Below are 22,841 nucleotides of genomic sequence, written 5' to 3'. Positions count from 1 at the left end.
TCTGTGCTGTCAGTTCAGAGCCTGGAGCTTGCATCGGATTCTATGTCTCCCTCTCTCTCTGCCCCTCCCCCACTCGCACTCTGTCTTTCGAAAAATGAATAAATGCAAAAACAAAAAATTAAAATTAAAAAAAAAAAAAAAGAATTTCCACAGTCATGGAGTCAGAGTTTAAATCATCCATTTGTACTTATGAAGGAATACTGTGAACTGTACCCTGAGAAAACATATGTGCTCTACTCTTAGGGAGTCCCTTGACTTTGCCATGGAGAGGTCTTTATTAATAAAGTAATGAATTTTCAGGGTGCCTGGTGGCCCAGTCGGTTAAATGTCTGACTCTTTTTTTTTTAATGTTTACTTATTTATTTTGAGAGAGAGAGAGAGAGAGAGAGAGAGAGCATGCACACACACACACACACAAGTGGGGGAAGGGCAGAGAGAGGGAGAGAGAGAATTCCAAGCAGGCTCCAAGCTATCAGCACAGAGCCAGATGTAGAGCTCAAACTCACAAACCATGAGATCATGGCCTGAGCCAAAATCAAGAGTAGGATGCTTAACCAAGTGAGTCACCCAGGCACCCCACGCATCCGACTCTTGATTTTGGCTCAGGTCATGATGTCATGGTTTGTGAGATGGAGCCCTGCATTGAGCTCTGTGCTAAGCTCAGAGCCTGCTTGGGATTCTCTCTCTCTTTCTGTGTCCCTCCCTGCTCTCTCCCACAGGTGCATTTTCTCTCTCTCAAATAAACTTAAAAAAAAAAAAAAAAGGCAATGAATTTTCATAAAATGCCACCAAATCCTCAGCTATTAATTACATGGCTCTGCTCTTTATCAGCAATATAAAATGTATCCTCTCTCCAGTTACTTGACAGAGAGTAAGACCTTAAATTCTCCAAACTGAGTTGTTTATTAAAAACTTAGCAGCTAGCAAATAATCTTCATGGAGAACTGCATGAATATATAGATCCTGTCCATTCGACCACCACCCCTAGATTAAGCCAGAATATCAGAAATTCAGAGAAAAGCCCCTGGAAGGAAAGTTTTAATACACTGCAATAAGGCATTATCATATGCTACAATGAAGGTCTTTAAATTAGAGTCCTATGTAACGTGTTTTGTATTTACCACAGGAAAGATGATATTTAACTGCATAGTTTCTTCTTTTGAGGATGCTATGGGCAAAATCATTTCAGTATCACATTTTTAGTATCAGAAATAGCTGTGTTTCTTATTAGAAACTACTTTGTTTACAATATCATTGATAATGTCAATAACTTAATGGATGTTTTCTTCTTTGTCCTAGCTACTTGGAAGCTGAGAAATACAGTGTATAGGATATTACAATATATTTGGCTACTAACTGAAATCCTTATATACCGGGTATCTTTTGCCCCTCCAGATCTTCTCTCCATTGTGCACCATGCTTTGTGTACTGAGAGACTAACCTGCATCAACAGGCTCCCCTCTCTGCTTCCCAGTTGGGTTCAGCCCAGCAGGCAACTGGGAAGGTAAAACAGGAGAGCTAGGACACTTATTTCCCAGACTCCTTCCCAGCAAAACTGCCTCAGCTGGCTGCATCCTCACTAACTGTCCTCTCCATATAGCTTTATAGCTTTCTGTCTCCGAGTTCTGGTATTTACTTCCTCCCCTCCCCTGACCCAGAGTACATCACTCACCACTCCTTGTGATTTAGCTGCTCACCCAACACCCTACTCTTTGAAAACAGTCCCTTTACTAAATTCTCCTCAAACTACCTAATTTGAACATACTGTTTCTTTCCTCCCAAGACCTTTACTATATCCTGGCATCATATCTTCTATTCCCTGCCATTAAAAACAAACAAAAAACCCCCCAAAACAAAAACCTTCTTTTCCTTCCATCACCACTTTCCTTACTAACAATCCATACACAAACCCAATTTTTCCATTGCAATTAGAATTTGCACAGGATATAAAAATGAATAATACCAAGAAGCCCATTCTAGATTTTAAAAAGACAGACTAAACAAATAAATAAAGTGTTAGAGGGTCTAGTTGGAGAACAAAGAAAGGAAGAAATTCTAGAGGTCAGAAAGATTCTACAGATCTAACACTTGGTCTAAATCTTCAAAGAGAAGAAAAAGTCCATTGACTGGCAAAGTGTGAGTTGGAGTGGTGGGAAAAGGGACTACTACTGGTAAAACTATGTAGATGAGGGAATAACGAGGGTGATATTTAAAAACTAACATTTACCGAACAAGGTACTACTATTCAACATGCTTTGTCTTTATTGACCTATTTATTGGCTTCCAACCCAACGAGGTACTAATAGTATCATTACCATCCACTTTTTTAAAACAGATGAGAAAACTGAAGTATAGTATCCTGCCAAAATCATACAATTACTAAGTGACAGAGCCTGGGACCCAGGCAGTCTCTCCAAGGGTTCATTTTTTTTTAAATCACTAACTTATACTGCTTCTCAAGGATGACAAGGATATGGTACGAATAATTCAACATGGCTAAGGCATATGATGCAATGATGGGTAACCAAGAAAGAGAAAGGCCAAAAGGGGCAAGGCAAGTGCCAGATCAAAAAGGGCTTTAGAATAAAGAATTCTGTCTTATAAACCAGTTGTTGGATTTTAGATCATGGAACTTCTTAAGAATCTCAACATCCTTTCTCCAGAACAATGCACATACACAAAACATTTGGTAGTTTAGGTAGTTCACAGAGTCCGTGGTGGCCCTTGGAACCCAGGATGAGAAACAATGCTATCAGGTCATGCATGGCTAAGTACTGACAAGGTGCAAGGAGGCAGGTTTAAGGACAGGGAGAAAGAGATCAGAATTGCACTTCTGAAATAACAATTTGGCAATGTAAAACACATTCGAGTAGGACCACCCACAAAAAAGACTGTTGCAATAGTTCAAGTGAGAGATGATGAGGGCTTGAGCTAGGGAAGTGACACTACTTTTAGAAGAAAGGCACAGAAGAGGAACACTGCTATCAGGAATCAAACTGGATCTGAGAAGTAAGACAGAAGAAGGCAAGACTCCTGAGAAGAAACTTTGGTTCTTTAACAAGCAGTGACTGCAAAAATCATACATACTAGGAACTTTGCTAAGCACTGGAGAGACAATGTTAAACAAGACAAACCACTTCACACTTAAGAATAATCTATTAGGTTAATAACAAATTGTTGAGTAATTTCAATATAGCAGAGGTACAATAACAAAGAAAGCACAGGGATGAAGGAACCTGGGATTTTTTTTAAAAAATTGTAGGGGCGCCTGGGTGGCGCAGTCGGTTGAGCGTCCGACTTCAGCCAGGTCACAATCTCGCGGTCCGTGAGTTCGAGCCCCGCGTCAGGCTCTGGGCTGATGGCTCAGAGCCTGGAGCCTGTTTCCGATTCTGTGTCTCCCTCTCTCTCTGCCCCTCCCCCGTTCATGCTCTGTTTCTCTCTGTCCCAAAAATAAACAAACGTTGAAAAAAAAAAAAAAATTTGAAATTAAAAAATTGTAAAATAGGAGTGACCCATCTCACCTAATGACACTAAGTCAAGTAAAATGAGAATCTAAAAGAATCTTGCAAGGGCGCCTGGCTGGCTCAGTCAGTGGAGCTTTGAGCATGTGACTCTTGATCTCAGGGTCAAGAGTTCAAGGCCCACATTGGGCACGGAGTCTACTTAAAAAACGGGTGGTGGGGGGGTGCCGTCTGGGTGGCTTAGTCATTTAAGCATCTGACTCCCGATTTGGGCTCAGGTCATGATCTCACAGTTCATGGGATGGAGTCCCATGTCAGGCTCTGTCTGCACTGACAGTGGGGAGGTGTGGAGTCTGCTTGGTATTCTCTCTCACCCTCTCTTTCTCTGCCCCTCCTCCGCTTGCTCTCTCTCAAAATAAATAACTTAAAAAAAAAATTAAAAAAATTGTCGACTAGGCAATCAGAAAATTATTAAACACTAGAACAGTTTCAAATAAGGAGTAGAGAAGGCTACATACAGTATGAGTGCTTAAGAGTAGTTAATCACTGAAAATTAGCAACACATGAAATGAAATGCTACTCAAATAAAATCTTGAGAGAGACTGCTTAACACATTGTCTCCTGGGAGCCTTTCTAGACTACTGCCAATACTGCCTTTCCTTACACAAGGATATATGCATAGGTGGTAATATTATAAAGAAAAGCAAGGGAATAACCTAAAAAAGAGGAGAGTGGTTACGTCGGGGAATATGCAGTTCAAAAGGACATGGGGTCCCAAGAAGATTCTAAGACCCTGAAGAATGTTCTATTTTTTAATTTGTGTTAGGAGTAACTGGATATTTGTCTTAATGCTATTAAAATCACACATGTACATTTCAGCCATTATTCTGTGTAAAATACATTTCATAAAAATGTTTAATATACACACATCAGAGACAATAAAACATAAATAAAAACAAAATCTACTTTAAAAAAAGAGGGGAACTAAAATAGGGCTAAGAATTTAATAGTACCAAGTTTCATTTTTATATGACATTTTACTATGAAAATTAAAATTTCAAACAACTCTACTGCTCAATAGCAAATAAAAAAGATTTTAGTTGAAAGGGATTTTTAGTTTTCAAGTAATTTCAATTGCAACAGAAAACAGCCTTCAACCCTCATGTTTGTTTTTTATTCAAAGAAATGTAGATTTTTTTTTTAAGAATTATTTTTGAATAACATAAGCTTAAGTATACCATGAAGTCACTCTCCCCGATGCAATCTTAGACATGAAGTCACTCTCCCCGATGCAATCTTAGAGAAGTTAAACAAGCTTGAAGGCAAATATATTTCTGTTACTTGGGAATTTAAACACACACACACCCCAAAACAAAAAACACCTTATCACACAGTTACCCCAAACAATCCCATTTTAACTATAAAAATTCTCTTTTTAAGAATAAATATTGCTTACCTGTTCCCTACTGAATCTTGAGAGATCTGAAAGTTTGGAATGATAGAGGAAACACCATATTCATCTTGATACTTCTTACAAGATTTGTAATGATGTCTCATGCGATAGAATTTAATCTGTAAATTATTGATCAAAATGTAATGTGACTTTTAATTTTAAATGAAGTCATAAATTTGAGATATTATCAATAGCCAAAAACCAAAATATAACATTACCAACTTAGTATTCCATTTAAACAAGATTTTTTTAGTAAATGATTTAATTCTTAAGTAGAAGCTGAAAATAAGTAATAAGTTTGTTAGATGCAGATGTGAACTTACTGCAAAAAATGTTAGCAAATAAATTTACATTTGAAACTTCTACTACTAATAATAGACAAAAAAAATACATTAAAAGCAGTAATACACTGCCTGAAAGTATTGGGCATATCTTTATTCTTCACTGCAACTTGGCAGAGTTAGAAAGTGCTTTAAAAAAAAATTAGGTTCCCAGGTTAACACTTGGAACATTTTTCAGTTTCTCACTGAGGAGTAGAGCCAGAATCTCTCAAGTGTATTTTCCAGCTTTGCTTCATTGCCCTGTCAGTTAACACCTCCCTCAAAGAGATGGAAAAGCAGATCTGACTTGTGTGAATGCATGAAATAGCAACTGGTTTTGCTCACTGACTTTATTAGCTGTTTGAAAAAGTGGCTGCAATAAATCCATAGACACATGGATATACTCAAAGCCTAACCACCCCTATTTCACTCCCTCTCCAAGTGATAGAATAAAATCCAAACTGGGGAATTAATGCCAGTTATTTGCCAACACCTGATGTTCTCACCTGTTCCTTAAAAATTAATTAGTCTTTGCAAAATATTTTGTAATTTCTTACACACATAAATACACAAGTAAAGTGGCAACCAGAGACTTCCTCTATTTGGCCCATTTCTATGTACAAAATTGCAATAACGATGCTACCATCACAATTTGTACCAGAATGGGGTTTAAATGAGTTAAATGCCAGTTTGTTCATTTAGTTTACTTAGTAGGTAATCAATAAGCAATTACTTTGAGAAAGATGCCATGCTAAAAATTATGACAAATTCACAGATTGTATCTCTCAGTCTCTGTTCTCAATACATTTATAATCTAGTAAAATCTATAATCAGGTGGTTTTTTTCACCTTTCTACCTAATTTAAGTAACTTCTTTCTCTTCAAACCAGCACCTACCAAGAAAACTCAAACAGGAATTTCATTTTCAAAGTAGAGTAGAACCTTCATTTTCAAAGAGCTATGTCACAGTTACTCTACCTGTTTTGCACAGCATCTGCAGCTACCAGAAAACTTCCTCATGATATTTTCAAGGTCTAAGGCCCGTTCAGGACATGCTCTCTCTCTTCTAGTCACATTTCCACGACAGAGGGGACAATGTATTCCGCTTTCTCTCATTGCAGTCAGGAAACATTTTCTACAGAAACTAAACCAAACATTTGTGACATGTTAACTGCAGAAAAAAAGACTCTTTCCATTTCTATGATTAAACACAAGCAAGTGGTTATGGATATATATTCATGCTAAATGAGTTAGGTTATTCATATGTACATAAACTGCAGAATTTTAAAAACTGTACATGTATTTCTCAGAGTATAAGGCTAACAACTGAACTAGGTGGAAATATAAAAGAAACTACACTCAATTATGCTTTAAACTTTTTAACATAATATATGAAAAATAAGTATTAACATTATATTAATTATTAAAGGAAGCATGGTACAAAGGAATGACTGGCTTATCCTAACTGTGTCATTTACTAGCAGTGTGATCTCAAGCAACATGTTTGGCCACAATGGATTTCCATTTCCTCCCCTAATAAAATGAAAGAATAGACTACATCAACTTTTATCTCAAGTTGATGTATTTCAAGATATTCCATAAGACATGAATATGAATAGGTCTACCAGAAAACGGTGCACAAATTTGGGAAATTCTAGGATAAACAAAGTTAAAGTTTCTCTGCTTGGGAAAACGTATTACCCAAACTTGTATTGTCAGGAAATAGGAAAACTTCCCACAGTAGTGAGCAATGAAACATAGTTTGAGAAATATTTAAGGACCCATCCTGCTCTAACCATCTCTCAACATTCTAATTAGAACCAAACTCACTAAAATTTTTATTTCTTCTCTCCTAACCTAGCCAAATACCCAACTTGATCATTTTGCTTTTAAAAAAACTAGATAAATCATAGCCATCATATATGGGGTCCAAAGTCCATATACATTTAATCCAATCCCCTATAAGTACAAATATTCAATCTTCCTCATCTAACTAAAGTTGAGAGCTACTAGTGTAACAGATCATAGGAAATAAGTTTCCTAACTATGCAGCATTGAACAAGTCACTTTTCTCCCCCACAATCTGTTCCCTCACCCACAAAATGAAAAGTATCTACAGCTGATACAGTTATTCAGAGGATTGAAACAGATAATAGAATAAAATGCTTATCACAGTATTTTTGACAGTTATGAAAGTACTCCATAAATAGTAGCTAATATCACTAACATAGCATTTGATATGATTACCAATTAAGACCATAAATTATTAAAAATATTCATTATAACCTGGAGTCAAAAAATGCAAAGTAAACACGACCAAGATACCATCTTTCAGCCATTAAACTAAAAACTAGTTTTAGAAATAATAACCAGTGTTAGAAGATAAAAGGAAATGAGTGCTCTACATTTCTGGGTAACAATTTGTCAATACTTATCAAAATCGTTTTTAAAGAAAGGGCATCCAAAAAGCCTGAGTGCTGTTTCAAGCTTTAGTAGTTTCAGAAAGTATAAAAACTACAAAGTTACAAAACCATCATTTGTAAGTTCAATTGTTTAAAAACTAAAATTTAATGGTCTATATATTTTGTAAATTTTTAATAAACTTTTAACTTAAATTCTTTGTTTCAGTGTTTGCACTCTTTAATCAAAGGGACCATAAAAGAGAAAAAAAAGAAGGGAGGATGAATCAGAAACAAACCAAAAAAGCAAGACTAAAAAAACAAAAAACAAAACAAAACAAAAAAACAAGACTAACTGGAGCCATAGTCTAGACCATGATAAGGTCTGCACTAAGGCAGGAATAGGAGAAATGGGATTTCTATTTTAGAGACACAGTTATCATCAGGGAGCTTCCTATGTTAACAAATAAAATCGACAGAATTTTTTGAGAATAACTTGTGGGAGAATGAGAAAAATAAGCATTTATAACCAGAAGACTTGAGTAAAAGGTGACTATATTAATCAAGTTAAAAAATATTGTAAGAGTTGGTTTGACAGAAGAAAGGTACAAAGTGCCTACAAATATCTCAATGCATGATATCCAGTAAAGACCTGGAAATAAGGATCTGGAAATTAGGGAGAAAAATATGGAGAGCAGATAAAGTGCAAAAGAGCACTAAAGAAACAATCTAGAGAAATATAAACATTTAAAGGAGTGTTCAGAGAAAAAGAGAGAAAAAGAAGAGACTGATATGTAATATTAGAGAAGCCAAGTCTAATAAGCTACCAAAGAGAAATAATAAAAAGATGAAAGCAAAACTGTCACCAAACTATTAAGCTAACTTTCTAAATAAAGAATTGAAAACTGTCAATGTTCATACCAGCAAAATTCATTACAAGAGATAATCATGTATCATCATTGAATGATGATGCTTGAATGAAAGAAATCAAGTAGAACAGTTAACAATTAAAGGTAAATTAGTCAATATGCTAATTTAACAATTATAAATAAAATATAAACACAGAACATTAGAAGATCTTAACCAAGATGCAAAAATGCTATATTTAGAGGGAGGGGATAAAATAAAGTAAAATTTCAAAGCCCACTTATTAACTAAATAACTAAAATAATAAAAATGTGATAACATTACATACATAACAGAATAACTAAAATTTTAGGAGAAGATGAAAGATACCAAGTGTTAGGGAAGATGTGAGCCAACCTAAACTCCCATTCAATCTGTAAGAGTGTAAACTGATAGAATACAACCATTTGGAAAACTGACGGTACCCACTAGTAATTCCATTCCAAAGTTTATCCTCAACAAAGCTGCAAATATGATCTGAAGAAATTTCCTAGGAAGTTCATAGCCACACTACTGGTAATAACCAAAAGCTGAAAATTACACAAATGTCCATCAACAGAAGAATGAATAAACAAATTATAGCATATTCACAAAATTAAAACTATAGGATACTGTAATAAGAATGAATATGGATGAACATAATGTTCAGCTCAAGAAGCCAGATGCAAGAGAGTACAACTGCATGATTCTATTTTTATAAAGTATAAAACATGATTCAATGCTGAATGAAGTTTTACTAAAAAGTAGAAACAAATACAGTAATTACTACTTTCAAAAATATGGACATGGCTACAAATACAAGATTTAAAGGCATAAAATACAGAAAAGCAAGAAATAAAAATCACTTTGGATGACAAAATGTTTGGTTAGAAAATCTTCAATTAACCTCCAAAATTACAACACATAACAACTGTACAATATAAACTCTCCAAATAGTAAGAACATTACTAAAGATTACTGATAGTGTCAAAAACAGTGAAAAATATTCATATAAAAAACTAAACAAAGTAATCAGGTTTAAAATTAACTTAGAACTTTATTCAAAATATAGACATAAATAAAGATTTTTAGTAGAAATACACATTATAAAGTAATAAAGGCAAAACAGAGTTTTATTAAATAAATACTGAAACTTCTTAAAGACTGGCAAAAATAGATCTTAAAAAGCAAAAATGACTGGGGCTCCTGGCTGGCTCAGTAGGCAGAGCATGTGTCTCTTGATCTCGGGGTTGTGAGTACAAGGCTCATGTGTGTGTGGGTGGCATAGAGTTTATTTAAAATTAAAAAAAAAAAAAAAAGCAAAAGTGTTTTAACAAAGGTGCAACAAGTGAATGATGTTAGAGCAACTGGACATCCATAGGCACAGAAATGAACCCCAATCTAAGTCTGCCACCTTATACAAAAATTAAAACAGATCCTGGATTGTAGTAAACTGGGAAATTGCCATATAAAGATATATTCACTTTAGGGGTGCCTGGGTGGCTCAGTTGGCTAAACGTCCAACTTCGGCTCAGGTCATGATCTCACAGCTCGTGGGTTTGACCCCGTGTTAGGCTCTGTGCTGATAGCTCAGAGGCTCTGTGCTGACAGGCCTGGAGCCTGCTTCGGATTCTGTGTCTCCTTCTCTGCCCCTCACCCACTCACAATCTGTCTCTCTCTCTGTTTCTCTCTTAAAAATAAATAAAACATTAAGAAAAAAGAAACTTTTAAAGATATATTCACTTTCTAATGCCCAGAACAAGTGAATATTACCTTATATTACAACAGACCTGATTAAAGTTAAGGATTTGGGGATGGGGAAATTAGCTGGGCTTATCCACGTGGGTCCTAAATGCCATTACAAGCATCTCTGTAAGAGAGGCAAAGAGAGATCTGGCACAGACATACATACAGAGTTCAGATGAGCAGAGACTGGAGCAGTGTCTCTGAAGGGCCTCAGGCCTTAGCCAGCACCTTGACTGTGGTCCACAGAAATTGGTTTCAGACTTCTAGCCTCCAAAACTACGTGAAAATAAATGTTACTATAAGCCACCAAGGTTGTGGAATGTGTTACAGCAGCCCTAGGAAACTAATATACAGAAGTAAATGTAAAATAGTAAACTACAAAACTCTTAGGGAAAAAAAGAGGAGAAAATATTCACAATACAGAGCTACACAGATTTGATGTTAAAAGCACATTCTAAATAGAAAAAAATGATATAGTGGACTTCATAAAAATTATAAAACATTTGCTATGCAAAAGACTCTAGAGTGGCCATCTTCCGTGAGTGACTGAGCTGACAAATTCCCTTGTATTTACACTTTGACCCAGCAATTTCATTTGTGAGAATTGATCTTACAGAAAAAACTTTCACATGTGAAATGGCATTTATACAAATTTAATCACTGCAGCATTATTTAAAACAGTAGAAGATTCGAAACAACCTAAATGTTCATCAATATGAAATTGGTTAAATAATGATACATCAAACAATGGAATACTAGAACACTAAATATGTTCCATGAGGTCAGGGATTTTTATCTGGTTTGTTGAATATTACAGACCTAGTATCTATAATACTACTAGCACATAATGGATACTTAATGTTGGTTGAATAAATGAAGAAAACTCTACAACCATAATATGTATACATGTACTGATATAGAATGATCTCCAGGGGTGCCTGGGTGGCTCAGTCTGACTTTAGCACAGGTCACAATCTTATGGTTTGTGAGTTCAAGCCCTGCACGGGGCTTGCTGCTATCAGGGCAGAGCCTACTTCAGGTCCTCTGTGCCCTTCCTCCCTGCTCATGTGCGCTCTCTCTCTCTCAAGAAAAGAAAAGAAAAGAAAAGAAAAGAAAAGAAAAGAAAAGAAAAGAAAAGAAAAGAAAAGAAAAGAAAAGAAAAGAAAAGAAAAGAAAAGAAAAGAAAAGAAAAGAAAAGAGAGAAAAGAAAGATCCTCAAAATAGTAACATGAAAATAGTACGACACAAAAAATTGCATATAGAATGCTCTGTGAACAACAAAAAATAATATTTGTAACCTTGTTTATATACATATCTCTGAAAGAATGTATAAGGTAATAGTGATTTGGGAAGACATATTTCCTTTCGTACCTTTAGAATTGTGAATTAGGGGTGCCTGGGTGGCTCAATCCATTGGGCGTCTGACTTTGGCTCAGGTATGATAGGACCGTTTGTGAGTTCAAGCCCCATATTGGGATCTGTGCTGACAGCTCAGAGCCTGGAGCCCATTCGTTCCTTTACTCAATAGTGAATGTGTATAGTAGGCTTCAGTAAGTAAAAGGAGACTTAGGTTGCTGCCTTTAAAACAGAGCTTACAGTGAGGACATTAGTCAAATCAGCTGATTCCAAAAATGTTCTGAGTACAAAGTTATTCAAGTCTTTTATATCCAATTCTACTGTTCCTTCTTCTGTACCACCAAGCACCAAGCTTCCTCAGATACAAAACTTCCTTATTCTTGGGGCACCCGGGTGGTTCAGTCAGTTAAGCGTCTAACTTCAGCTCAGGTCACGATTTTGGGGTTCGTGAGTTCCAGCCCCGCATCCAGCTCAGCATTGACAGTGAGGAGCCTGCTTGGGACTCTCTATCTGTTCTTTCCTCTCTCTTTCTCTCTCTCTCAAAATAAATAAATAAACCAACTAAATAAATAAGTAAATAGAACTTGTTTGCTTATTCCTCATCTCCCTTTGGCTGGACTATTTGAATTTGCTAAATAGAACTGGTTTCAAAACAAAGTAGAAGGGGGAGGGAAAAAGATGCAAATCTAAATTACTAAATCACTAAATACCATTTAGTCAATCAAATATTAATAGATAGATAGAAAGATAAAGATACATAAATCAGTTAAAGCCATCAGTTAGCCAGCCACCCTTTGGAACAGAAACAGCATACTGTTCTCAACTACAATCAGGGAGCTGGCACTGTGAGTTTCACTTCATTCCTTGTATCTTTTTGCACTATAAATTATGTCACTTTTATAAACAGAAAAATAAAACTATTTTAATTTTCAAAAGAAATAAAGCTGCAATTATCAAAGTGAGTTTTTGGTATTCTTGAGAATGGATTTTTTATTTTTACTACTGAAGTATAGCTGACGTACAATGCTATGTTAATTTAAGGTGTACAATATCATGACTGGACAATTCTATACATTAGTCAATGCCTACCTCAGTAAGAAGAGTCACCATGGGATGTTATTACCTTATTATTGACTTCCCTATGCTGTACTTTTCATCCTCATGACTTATATTGTAACTGGAAGTTTATTCCTCTTAAATCCCTCTTCGCTTTTTAGCCCATCCCCTAACACTTCCCCTCTGGCAACAAGGAGTTTATTCTCTGTATTTATGAGTAGTTTTGTATTTGTTCATCATTTATTTGTTCATTTGTTTCGTTTTTTAGATTGTACATGTTAAGTAAAATCATATGGTATTTGTCTTTCTCTGACTTAGTTCACTTAGCATAATACCCTCTAGATCCATCCATGTTGTAGCAAATGACAAGATCTCATCCTTTTTTATGGCTGAGTAGTATTCCTTGTATGTGTGTATGTGTGTGTACTTTTTATATACATATATATATACACACATATACACACATTCCAGTATTTATGCATATATACACCACATCTTATTTAAAAATCTAGTACCCTGTATCTTCCTAGTCTATAGTCAAAATCATTCCCCATAACAACTTAAACTAAAAAAAAAAATCACACATTTTAAGTTAGTCTTCAGGACTTTAAATTAAGTCAACCTTCTGTTACATAATTAAATAGCATAGTTGTTTTCTAATTATGTCATTTTATAAATACAGTTGGTAGAGCATGTGACTATTGATCTTGGGGGTTGTAAATTCAAGCCCCATGCTGGGTAGAGAGATTACCTAAAAATAAAATCTTTAAAAAAATAAAGAGAAAAGATGGTTTACAGCAGCATTCATTAAGTCAGCAAAAACCTATACAAGTCTACCTTTCAGAATTATAATAAGTCTGTAGGAAAGAAGAAAAGTTTAAAGTATATATTTAGAGTATGACTGCTCAAACAAAATAAAGTTGTTAAAATTATGAGAAATATAAAACTGAAAATTCAGGAACTGGACAATACAAAGCAGGTCAATAAGGAATCATACAAGTATGTGCTTAATGAGAAGTAAAAGCTGATACATTAACTCATTTTTTAAAAGTTTATTTATTTTGAGGGAAAGAGAGCAGGGGAGGGGCAGGGAGTGGGAGAGAGAATCCCAAGCAGGCTCCTCACTGTCAGGACAGAGCCCAGTGCGGGACTGGAGCCCACGAACCATGAGACAGTGACCTGAGCCAAAATCAAGAGTCAGACACTTAACCCACTAAACCACCAGGTGCCCCTATATTATCATTTTTTATAAGTTTATTTATTTTGAGAGAGAGCCTCTCTGATGCATGGCTCGAACCCACAAACTGCAAGATCATGACCTGAGCCAAAGTCAAATGCTTAACCAACTGAGCCATCTAAGCTCCCCTTATCTCAGTTTTAGAGATGCCTCCTTACAGAGATGCACAAAAACAAACATTAGATTTCCAACTTCAAGAGTATGGCAAGGCATCAACGTATTATATGTAATTTTCACCACAATGAAGCTTACTTTCTAACCATGCACAAACGTTATTCCCTTGACCATTCAAAACAGGAAAGAAGAGAGGTTTGGTTCAAAGAGCCTTTGAAGATTACAAATGAAAACACCAAAAGAAATACCTTACTACTATGCCAGTCTGTGCCTTCTTAATTTTAGTATATGTGCGGCCGAAGCGAGCACGGTACCTTCTTCTTAAACCTTACTTTGAATACCCGCTCAACTTTAATGTTCTTAATTTATGTTTACTTGCTTTTTAAAATACTGCATCTGACCACTCTAAGGCCACTAACACTGCTGACTACTGTCTCCTTGTATTTCTTCTCAGCTTCCATGTCACACTCTATCCTGGTTTTCTCCCTATCCTGTCCATTCCTTCTCAAGCTGCACTTTTCTCTACTCCAGATTTAAATACATAGTCTCTAGCACTTTGTCGTATCTAGGTCCTCTGCTATCTTCCAACTTACAGACCTCCCTCAGTGGCTACCATCCATACTCACAGCTTTAGTTCCATGTATTCCACATTCACATACATACACTTAACTATGGGACATCATGAAGTCTTACATGGGTTTCCTTAAAATGTCAGGAATCTCTTCCGTCCATTCCTACTATCATTACCTTGGTTCAGGTTCTAACCATTTTTTTTCTCTGACACATCAGTGATTGACCTCTTCACTAGTCTCACCACTACACCAAAGCTGGATCCTGCTACTAAAGTAATCATGTGAAATGTGATCATGCTGCTCCTCTGCCAAAAATTATTGAACAGATCTCTTTGGCTTTCAGGAAAAAGTTCGAATTGGCTTATACAGAAAGTTCCTGCCAATACCTCTAAACTCTATCTACTACACTCATCCTTTGGCTCCAGCCAAAATTTGTAGTCTGGAAATAGTCATTCTCTAGAACTCCTCCTTGCCTCTGAATATACCATAAACCTAATCAGGGTATTCCCCAAATAAACCCTGAATAATCAATTCTGACCTAAAATACTGCTTCATCAAGGAAATCTCTCCTTTAGTCATAGGCTGATTTTGACACCTGCTCTCAATGCTCACATAAAATTTTCCTCTTAAATCGCTTCCAGATCATATTCATGCTTAGGTCTTCTCCACTAGTCTATTAACAGTCCCCAGAAAAAGAGCACTTTGTATTCTTTCTATCTGACATACAGAAAACATTCAACATCTCCTGTTTGAAGGAACTAAAGAGGATTATACAGGAATTTATATTTTGGTGCAATTATTCTAATGATAATGAACCTGCTCCTTTGATTAGAATAGGCAGTGTGCAAATCCTTTGCTGTCACTGAAATGGCAGTGACAATTTTTTACTTTCTAACAGATCCACAGTGATCCAAAATTCTTATCACTCGTTTCTTACTATCAATGAATCAAAAACTGATTTTGTAGCTAAATATAATAAGCACTTTTAAAGGCAGAGGTTTGCCTTTTGTGAAAAGGGAAGAGCAAATGACATGGTAAACTAGATTATTTAAAACAATTGCATTTCCCCACCAAACTCCTAGTCAATCAAGGCCCTGTTCCACCATTACCATCCTTTCCAAATAAAACTCCCCGCCCCCCCACCACCTACTTTAATTCACTGTTCAGGCAGAACCTTACAGCATGTGTGTCTGTGGGCGGGGAGGGAGGAGATGGGGTGATAAAGCAGTAAATGTTCATTCTTCTTACCAATAAAATCTACCCTACATTTCATTTTTACATTTAGTCTAGTAAATGTAACATTTAGTCATCTCCAAGTTCAATGAGATGATTAGAAAAAGATCCTCAACAACCATCTCCACTCTCTTTTCCATACCCTAGATGTCAAGCCAAATTAGTCTGATTTAAAATGTCCCACAAGGAGGGGCGCCTGGGTGTCTCAATCCATTGGGCGTCCGACTTCAGCTCAGGTCATGATCTCACGGTTCCTGAGTTCAAGCCCCGCTTGGGGATCTGTGCTGACAACTCAGAGCCTGGAGCCTGTTTCAGATTCTGTGTCTCCCTCTCTCTCTGACCCCCCCCCCCCACTCAAGCTCTGTCTCTGTCTCTCTCAAAACTAAATAAACATTAAAAAATATTTTTTTAAATGTCCCACAAGGGAAGCGAACTAGAGCAAACTGCATGGAATTCTGAGGAGAGCTGCAGATTACAATGAGTTCTATGAGGTCAATGACCCAAAGGGTAAGGATTCTGTCCAGAAACACTTCCTCTTTGACCTCCTACCTTCCCTTTTGTCCACCCACTGCCAACACAAGCATAGGAAAGGCATCAAATTATAATAATGAACACTGACAGATTAAAGGCAATAAAGCATACATTGTGCCCTTAACATAACATCTCAAAATATTTCTCCAACAATCTGCATTTGTTGCACCAAATAAAGCAATTTCAGACGGTCATTCATGTCCCATAACAACAAAACTTAACTGGCACAACTCCTATAAAGTCACATACTCCTGGCTCACACAATGACCGCATAATAGGAGTAAGGTAGACAGTGCAGTCAAGGTTGAGGATCAGAGTGAGAAAAATGGGTATCAAATAACTGTAATAAAATCTCTGATTAAGAACCCAAAATTCATTCCATTCTTTATGAAATTACAAAACCTATCTCTCAAAATTAAAAAAAAAAAGGGTTGAAGGAAAAAGAAATATATTTATAAATAAACGTGTCCCATTCTTTTCAGCTATTTGCAAGCACACAGAACTTTCAAATCTGAGTGTCTTTCTTCAAATAAAGATTTCCAAGCTTCACCTGCCAGAAATTCTTTTGTAAATTTGGAATGGAGCCTAGGTATTGGTATGTTTACTTACAAAGTTCCTCAAGGACTCTGATCAGCAGCCAGGTTTGTCAGATGTGCTACATATCTTTACAAGAAGGGCTTCTTCCAACTCTTACTGACACTCTACCAAAATTATCTGTAGGATGATCGAAGTTCTTCCTGTAAGTATGCCAAATCGAACAGCACCATGCCACCTCATCTAATCCCTTTGTGTTCTCCCTCACTCCTGGAGTTACTGCCTTATCTTCAGTTCATTCCACGAAACAGCAATCTTCCTTTCCTATCTCCACCTTCATAGTAACCAAGTAATAAGCAGAAGGGTAAAACAAAAGGAAACTATCACTTCAATACCCGGAAATCCTGTCAGTTCTAACGTGAGAGAAGAAAACCCGTTCTAGATCATTCTAACATGTACTGTATTTTAAAGGAGAGGGAACATTTTCAAGAGTGGTCTGTGAAGCAGGGTTGAAAGGTTAAGTTAGATAAGCGTTCTTGGATCTGGAAAGAATGGACCAAGGTTCCGAAAGAAGAAAAACTTTAAAGCAAGGCAGGTCATAGAGTAGGGGGTAGTGGGGCGAGGAAGGAGAGCGCGCCGGTGCGGGCACCTTCGGCCGGTTTTGACACTCGACACCCCAGCCCTCACTCGGGTTGCTAGGAAACAAAAAGGCTCCACGTTCCCTGCAATTCCTCCCGGGCCTGGAGGAGAGGGGGCCTCCGGGGCCTGAAGACACGACCGAGACAAGCTTGGCCACTACCCCGGGGGCGCGAAAGCAAGGGATGGATACCCGGGGGCCGGGGGCTCGGGCACCGGGGCGGGCGCAGGAAGCTGGCCCGGAGCTCGGGAGGAGGGCGGGAGGCAACAGGCCCTCCGCGCCGAGGGGAGCTCGGCCAGGTCGCAGTGGGCTCCGCTCCTGCCAGGCCGCAGCCGAGGGTCCGGGGCTGGATGCCGGGCCTAAACGACCACCCGGCTCCCCGCGGGGGAGGAGGCGTCTACTCACACGTGCTGACAGGCCGCGGTCCTCACGGGCGTTTTGAGCACCTCCTGACAGACAGGGCAGTAGAAATCATCTTCGGTGTAGGACGTGGCCGCAGAGAGCTCCTCGGCCATGGCGGGGGATGGGGGAATCAAGGCGATGGCGGCAGCGGCGGCGACAGCAGCCGAGCTGGCGGTGGCGGCCCGGGGCCCGACTCCCTACGCGAACCCGAAGGGGGAGGGGAATCGCGTCAGGAAGCGGCTCGCGCCAGGAAGGGGGCGGGGCAGGGCGGGACCGGGCGGGGCCGAACGCTAAGACGCTACGGCCGCACGCGCCGGGCGAGGGCCGGCCTTTAGGGCCGCTCCTCCCAGCGGAATGGTGGGGCGAGGTGCTTGGCTGGAGGCCACGGTGGAGAAACCGGTCAGCGGCTTCACTTTCGCTTCCACCCAGGCTCGGAGTACGCGGGACGCCGCCCCTCCGCGCGAGAACGAAGGCCGCCCCCAGGCAGCTGCCTCCCGCCCGAGGCCGCTCCCTTACCTGGCTCCACGAGGTGGCCGCGGTTCCGCCCCCGCCTTCTTCTCCGCCTCCTGACTCCTTTTCCCCCCACCCCCACCCCCCACCCCCTGGCCCCGCCCGCACAGCCGTCTAGCTGCGCGCCGCTACCTAGCCAGTTCCAAGGCGGCCTGCCCCGCCCACACCGCCCCCGCCCCGCTCCGCTCCGCCCCTCCACTCTGCTTGCGTAGCCGCTCACTTAGGAGCCCGGGAGACGCGCGGGGATTGGAGCTGCTTTCCCCGCGCGGGTCGGTGGAGAAGTGGCCCTGCGCCGTCCTCGGTCTTCTAGTCCGGCCGCTGCTGCCTTGGCAGCCGAGGCCGGGAGGGGACTGGCGAGAAGAGTGCTTAGCCTTTATCGGCCCGAGAGGGGGCCGGGCCTGAGGCTCATGGTGCACCGGGATCCCACCGCCCCCTCCAGCAGCCCTTCCGTGGCATTGCTCTGCCTGCAGCCAGCCCGGCGGGTTGCCGAACACCAGAGGGCGGCGAACACCTGACCGAGGAGTGGGGAGAGGGCGGGGTGGGTAGAGCGGCCTCCATAGCAACCGGCGCGTCGCGCCCGCCGCTGGTTGTGACATAAACAGCTGGGTGCCCACCTGTACACCGCCCCCCCCACGTCTCCCCCTAGTGGGGACACCATTTCTCGCCGCTTCTATCAAATATATTGGGTTTTCCAGGAATTTTTCCTCAAAAAATATTCCCTAATGTTAAAGGTATGGACCTTACTATTTGTCCCTGACAAAATGTTTTGATCATGTCGAGATGTGTTACGAAACAAGTAAATATCCGTTCTGCAATTTCGATCCTTTGAGGAGGAAAAATTAAATAATAAGCTCCCCTGAGAGGGTTCGAACTTTCCCCCTTAACACAGCCTGACGGGTTACTCTCGCAGATGCATTCTTCCACCACCCAACACCTTGTTTTCTGATGGCTTTGAAGAAAAGTGAGGTAGAAACATGGATGTAAACATTTCATCAACATTATTCACTAGTTTAAATGTTTATATTTTTGTTTACGGGCCAGATACATCTGGATGGGATCACAACCGCATGAAAGGAGCTAAGGAAAATCTGGAACATTATAGAGCATCCTCAATTAGTTTCAGAAAAGAAAAGAAAATTATCCTTACCATGCTTTGTTAAGGCTCTCCACTACAGTCTAAGTGAATCATAAACTGAAGCCATTGTCCTTGGAACTGTTAGATGTTATTATGCTGGTGTCTTGAACTTTGCTCTTGACTAGTTTACACTCTTGGGTGTCTGATGAAATAAAAGGACAAAAAAAAATGGTATTTGCCAAAGTATTGTTTTTCATAAACAGTGACTATAATGAGGATAGGAAGTGGGATGACTGGATGTGTATGGACTTAGAGAAAACCTTATGGAGGAAGTGGGTCTCACTACGCATCTTAAAATGACAATTCATAGAATAATATTTACTGAATTGTCCAATGAACAGCTAATTCCCTTTACCGAACTACAACATTTTCCTCCCTAGCAGGAACAGTGGAAGCAGAGCAGGAAAGCTAAATTTAGCTTCAGATTTCCTGGGAGGAGAAACACCAAACAGGTATTGACAGGAGAGACACCAAATAGCATTAGTCCAGGTACTTTTCAAATTTACTTATAAAATGGTTCTTGGATTTCAAACTTCACGTTTTTGATGTATTTCCAATCATATTTTGCTCATTTTGACCACTTTAGGAAGTAAAGTGTATTTTCTTTTTCTTTTTTTTTTAATTTTTTAATGTTTGTTTATTTTAGAGAGAGAGAGACAGAGTGAGAGCAGGGAAGGGACAGAGAGAGGGAGACACAGATCCTGAAGCAGGCTCCAAGCTCTGAGCTGTCAGTTCAGAGCCCGATGCGGGGCCCAAACTCACAAACTGTGAGATCATGACTGAAGCTGAAGTCAGATGCTTAACTGACTGAGCCACCCATGCACCCAGGAAAGCGTATTTTCTATTAAAAAGAATGTTTCCCTTTACTCACTGGGAATCTTTAACCAGAACATTAATTTTGTGAGTTTAATTTTATTTGCTTCGTTCTTCCTCTACAATGTCAGCTTTACCCATGCCCTAATCCAAACGTGCCCTAATCCAAACGTGTTTGCATTGTTTCTCATATATTCTAAGAAGTCATTATACCCACATTTTTGGTGAATTTCTACATACTATTTGGTGGATTTCTACATACATATAGTTGATAGTATATAGAAATCCTCCACAAATGTGGGTATAAGGAAAATGTAGTTACCCTCTGAGTGTTAAGCTTAGACAAATAAACCATAATGGCCAAAAGACATAATTTTCTCTCTTGGCAGCATTTCACATGAAAAATTACATGATATTTTTATGGCAGTGTCACAGATTTACTCAAAATACATTCAGCTGTGTAAATAAAATACAGCCTTTGGGCAGTAAGGGAAAAACTCTAAATGTTTTTTAGTTTAGTTTAGTTTAAACTCTGTTGCCATAATTTAATCAGTTTCTTTACATTTAGGTGAAAACACTTAAGCTTTTAATATCCCATCTCTCTCAGTCTGCTCCCCTCAAAATGGCATCTGGGAGGATAAGACAGAGGACAAGGGGTAGCTGACATGAACTTGAGACACTATTGGAGAACCCGGGTCCTGACATCTGCAAGGTCTCCTTTGAATTCTTGCTGGACTATTCTGCAGGGAGGCTAATTTTGGCTCCACTCTGAGATGCGTTGTGTTCCGGACATTCTGCTGCTGGTAGCTGTTGGTAAAGGCTACTTCTGCCTGACAGCTGGGCAAAGGCGCGGTCGTGTGTACCCTGGTTGACTCAGCCTCACCAACACCGTAGAACCCTCCGTAGCTCTGTCACAATTCTCTTCTAATTCCTTGACCCTCAACACGGAAGGCCCCTCAGGCTCTGCTCTCAGCATAGCTACCATCCGTGGCATCCCTTGGGGCCCTCTTCTCTCCCGGCCTGGGAGGGAGAATCATTTCATCCAACCATTCTGTGTCCCTGACTTTGCATGTAGTGCTGACCCCTAGTTTGCTTCTGCACAACCTATAAGGTAATGTGCTTTCAGCTCCCAGGCCCTCAGCACTCCCCTCAACCTAACCTTTTCCCTACTCCTCCTTTCTTTTCCAACCACAATCCCTTGGACTGGATGTGGACCTTTCCCCCTTGCCACTTACTGCCTTCTGGGCCCTCCCATACGCAAAACTCTCCAACCAAGTCCACTAGGCCAGGCAATTAATGTACTAAAAGGAGGAGATAAATGAATTCAGAAAATTAATTTCTGTCTTCACAAAGCCTCGCTTTGTCTTACCACAGAGCCTCAACAGTCTGTTTTTCTGGTAAGAGTGGTTGCTTTTGGGGAAGTGAACTGGGAAGCTGGGGGATGGAATGGGAGTGAGGCTCACGTTTCACTGTCCACCCTTTGGTATCTTTTTTAATTGTCAACCGTGTCAACATTCAGCTGGTTTGCACCAGCACAGCTCTGGTGTCCATTCTCAGCTTGCCCATTCTGATTGGGCAATAAATAGTCTGTCCTGAATGTCCAATGCCCATTTGGTTCTAGTGGCTAAATATTTTTAACATTAGTCCTGATCATGTACATAAATAACCTATCTGCTGAAGGCATATCATTTAATTATTAAGCCTGTTTTGGAAATGTTCTTTTAAAACAAAAAAAAAAACCAACATTCTTTACATTCCTGATGCATTAATCCTAATTTCTTCTTTTCCCCACCTCATCCCACACTCAGGCTGAGTAAGAAGGAGGTCAAGTGAATAAAAATGTGGAAGGGAAACCATACAGGGCACCATGTTCCCATCAACAAACATTTATAAACCCTATTTCCATCCCCCACTGTAACAAATCATAAGTTTTGTTCGGGTACCTTTTCTTTTTCCTGCCTATGCCCTTCAGGAGGACATTTCCAGCTCAAGGGGAAATACCATGATTGAGATGAGCCAGTCTGGATGGGTCCTTTCTTCTTACCAGTGGTTTAAGCCTGGGCATGTGATGCAGTTATGACCAAGGAGGTGTGAGAGGGATTCTTCTGAGGTGCTTAACAAGTGCCTTTCTTTGCTGACTGAAAAACAAACAAATAGGAATAAACAATACCATGCTACATCTGAATGTTTTCTTGTCAACCTGTGCTGCCTGGGACTCTGCAACCATGATGAAACTGTGAAAAGGACAAGACAAAGAATAAGCCAATATGCTGACCAATGGCAGAGCTGAAAGATGGAAGGGATGTAGATCCTTAGGTAGTTGAGCCATTCTAATAATCTAATCAACCCTGAAACTGTCCTGTCTCCTGTTAAGACCTTCTAGTTTAAACCATTGTCAGTTGGCTGTTTCGTTACTTGTAGCAGAAAGCGTCTACGCCAGACATTTGC

General features: G+C 39.5%; 1 protein-coding gene across 9 annotated transcripts in view; it reads right to left on the bottom strand.

Annotated features, from left to right (window-relative positions):
* RNF138 (ring finger protein 138) overlaps positions 1-22,526 on the bottom strand; it is a 36,471-nt gene extending 13,945 nt beyond the window's left edge. For 2 of the 9 annotated variants that reach the window (XR_006707263.1, XR_006707264.1), the window contains exons 1-4: positions 19,593-19,615; positions 17,939-18,132; positions 6,212-6,377; positions 4,918-5,033 (exon numbers count right to left, since the gene is read on the bottom strand). Coding sequence is in view for 7 of the 9 variants with exons in the window: in XM_045457057.1 (XP_045313013.1) it covers positions 4,918-5,033; positions 6,212-6,377; positions 17,939-18,132; positions 19,593-19,595 (479 nt within the window). In the remaining 2 variants the exon portion in view is untranslated. Of the gene's footprint in view, positions 1-4,917; positions 5,034-6,211; positions 6,378-16,971; positions 17,093-17,938; positions 18,133-18,451; positions 18,559-18,665; positions 18,896-19,592; positions 19,723-22,336 lie in introns of those variants that run through there. The other 7 variants (XM_045457057.1, XM_045457058.1, XM_045457059.1 and 4 more) reach the window with 7 other exon arrangements.
* Positions 22,527-22,841: the final 315 nt, after the last annotated feature.

The sequence above is a fragment of the Leopardus geoffroyi genome, chromosome D3 (genome assembly GCF_018350155.1).
Source record: "Leopardus geoffroyi isolate Oge1 chromosome D3, O.geoffroyi_Oge1_pat1.0, whole genome shotgun sequence".
Lineage (NCBI taxonomy): Eukaryota > Metazoa > Chordata > Mammalia > Carnivora > Felidae > Leopardus > Leopardus geoffroyi.
The sequence above is the reverse complement of the archived record's forward strand: the minus strand, read 5'-3'. Positions and strand labels throughout refer to the sequence as shown.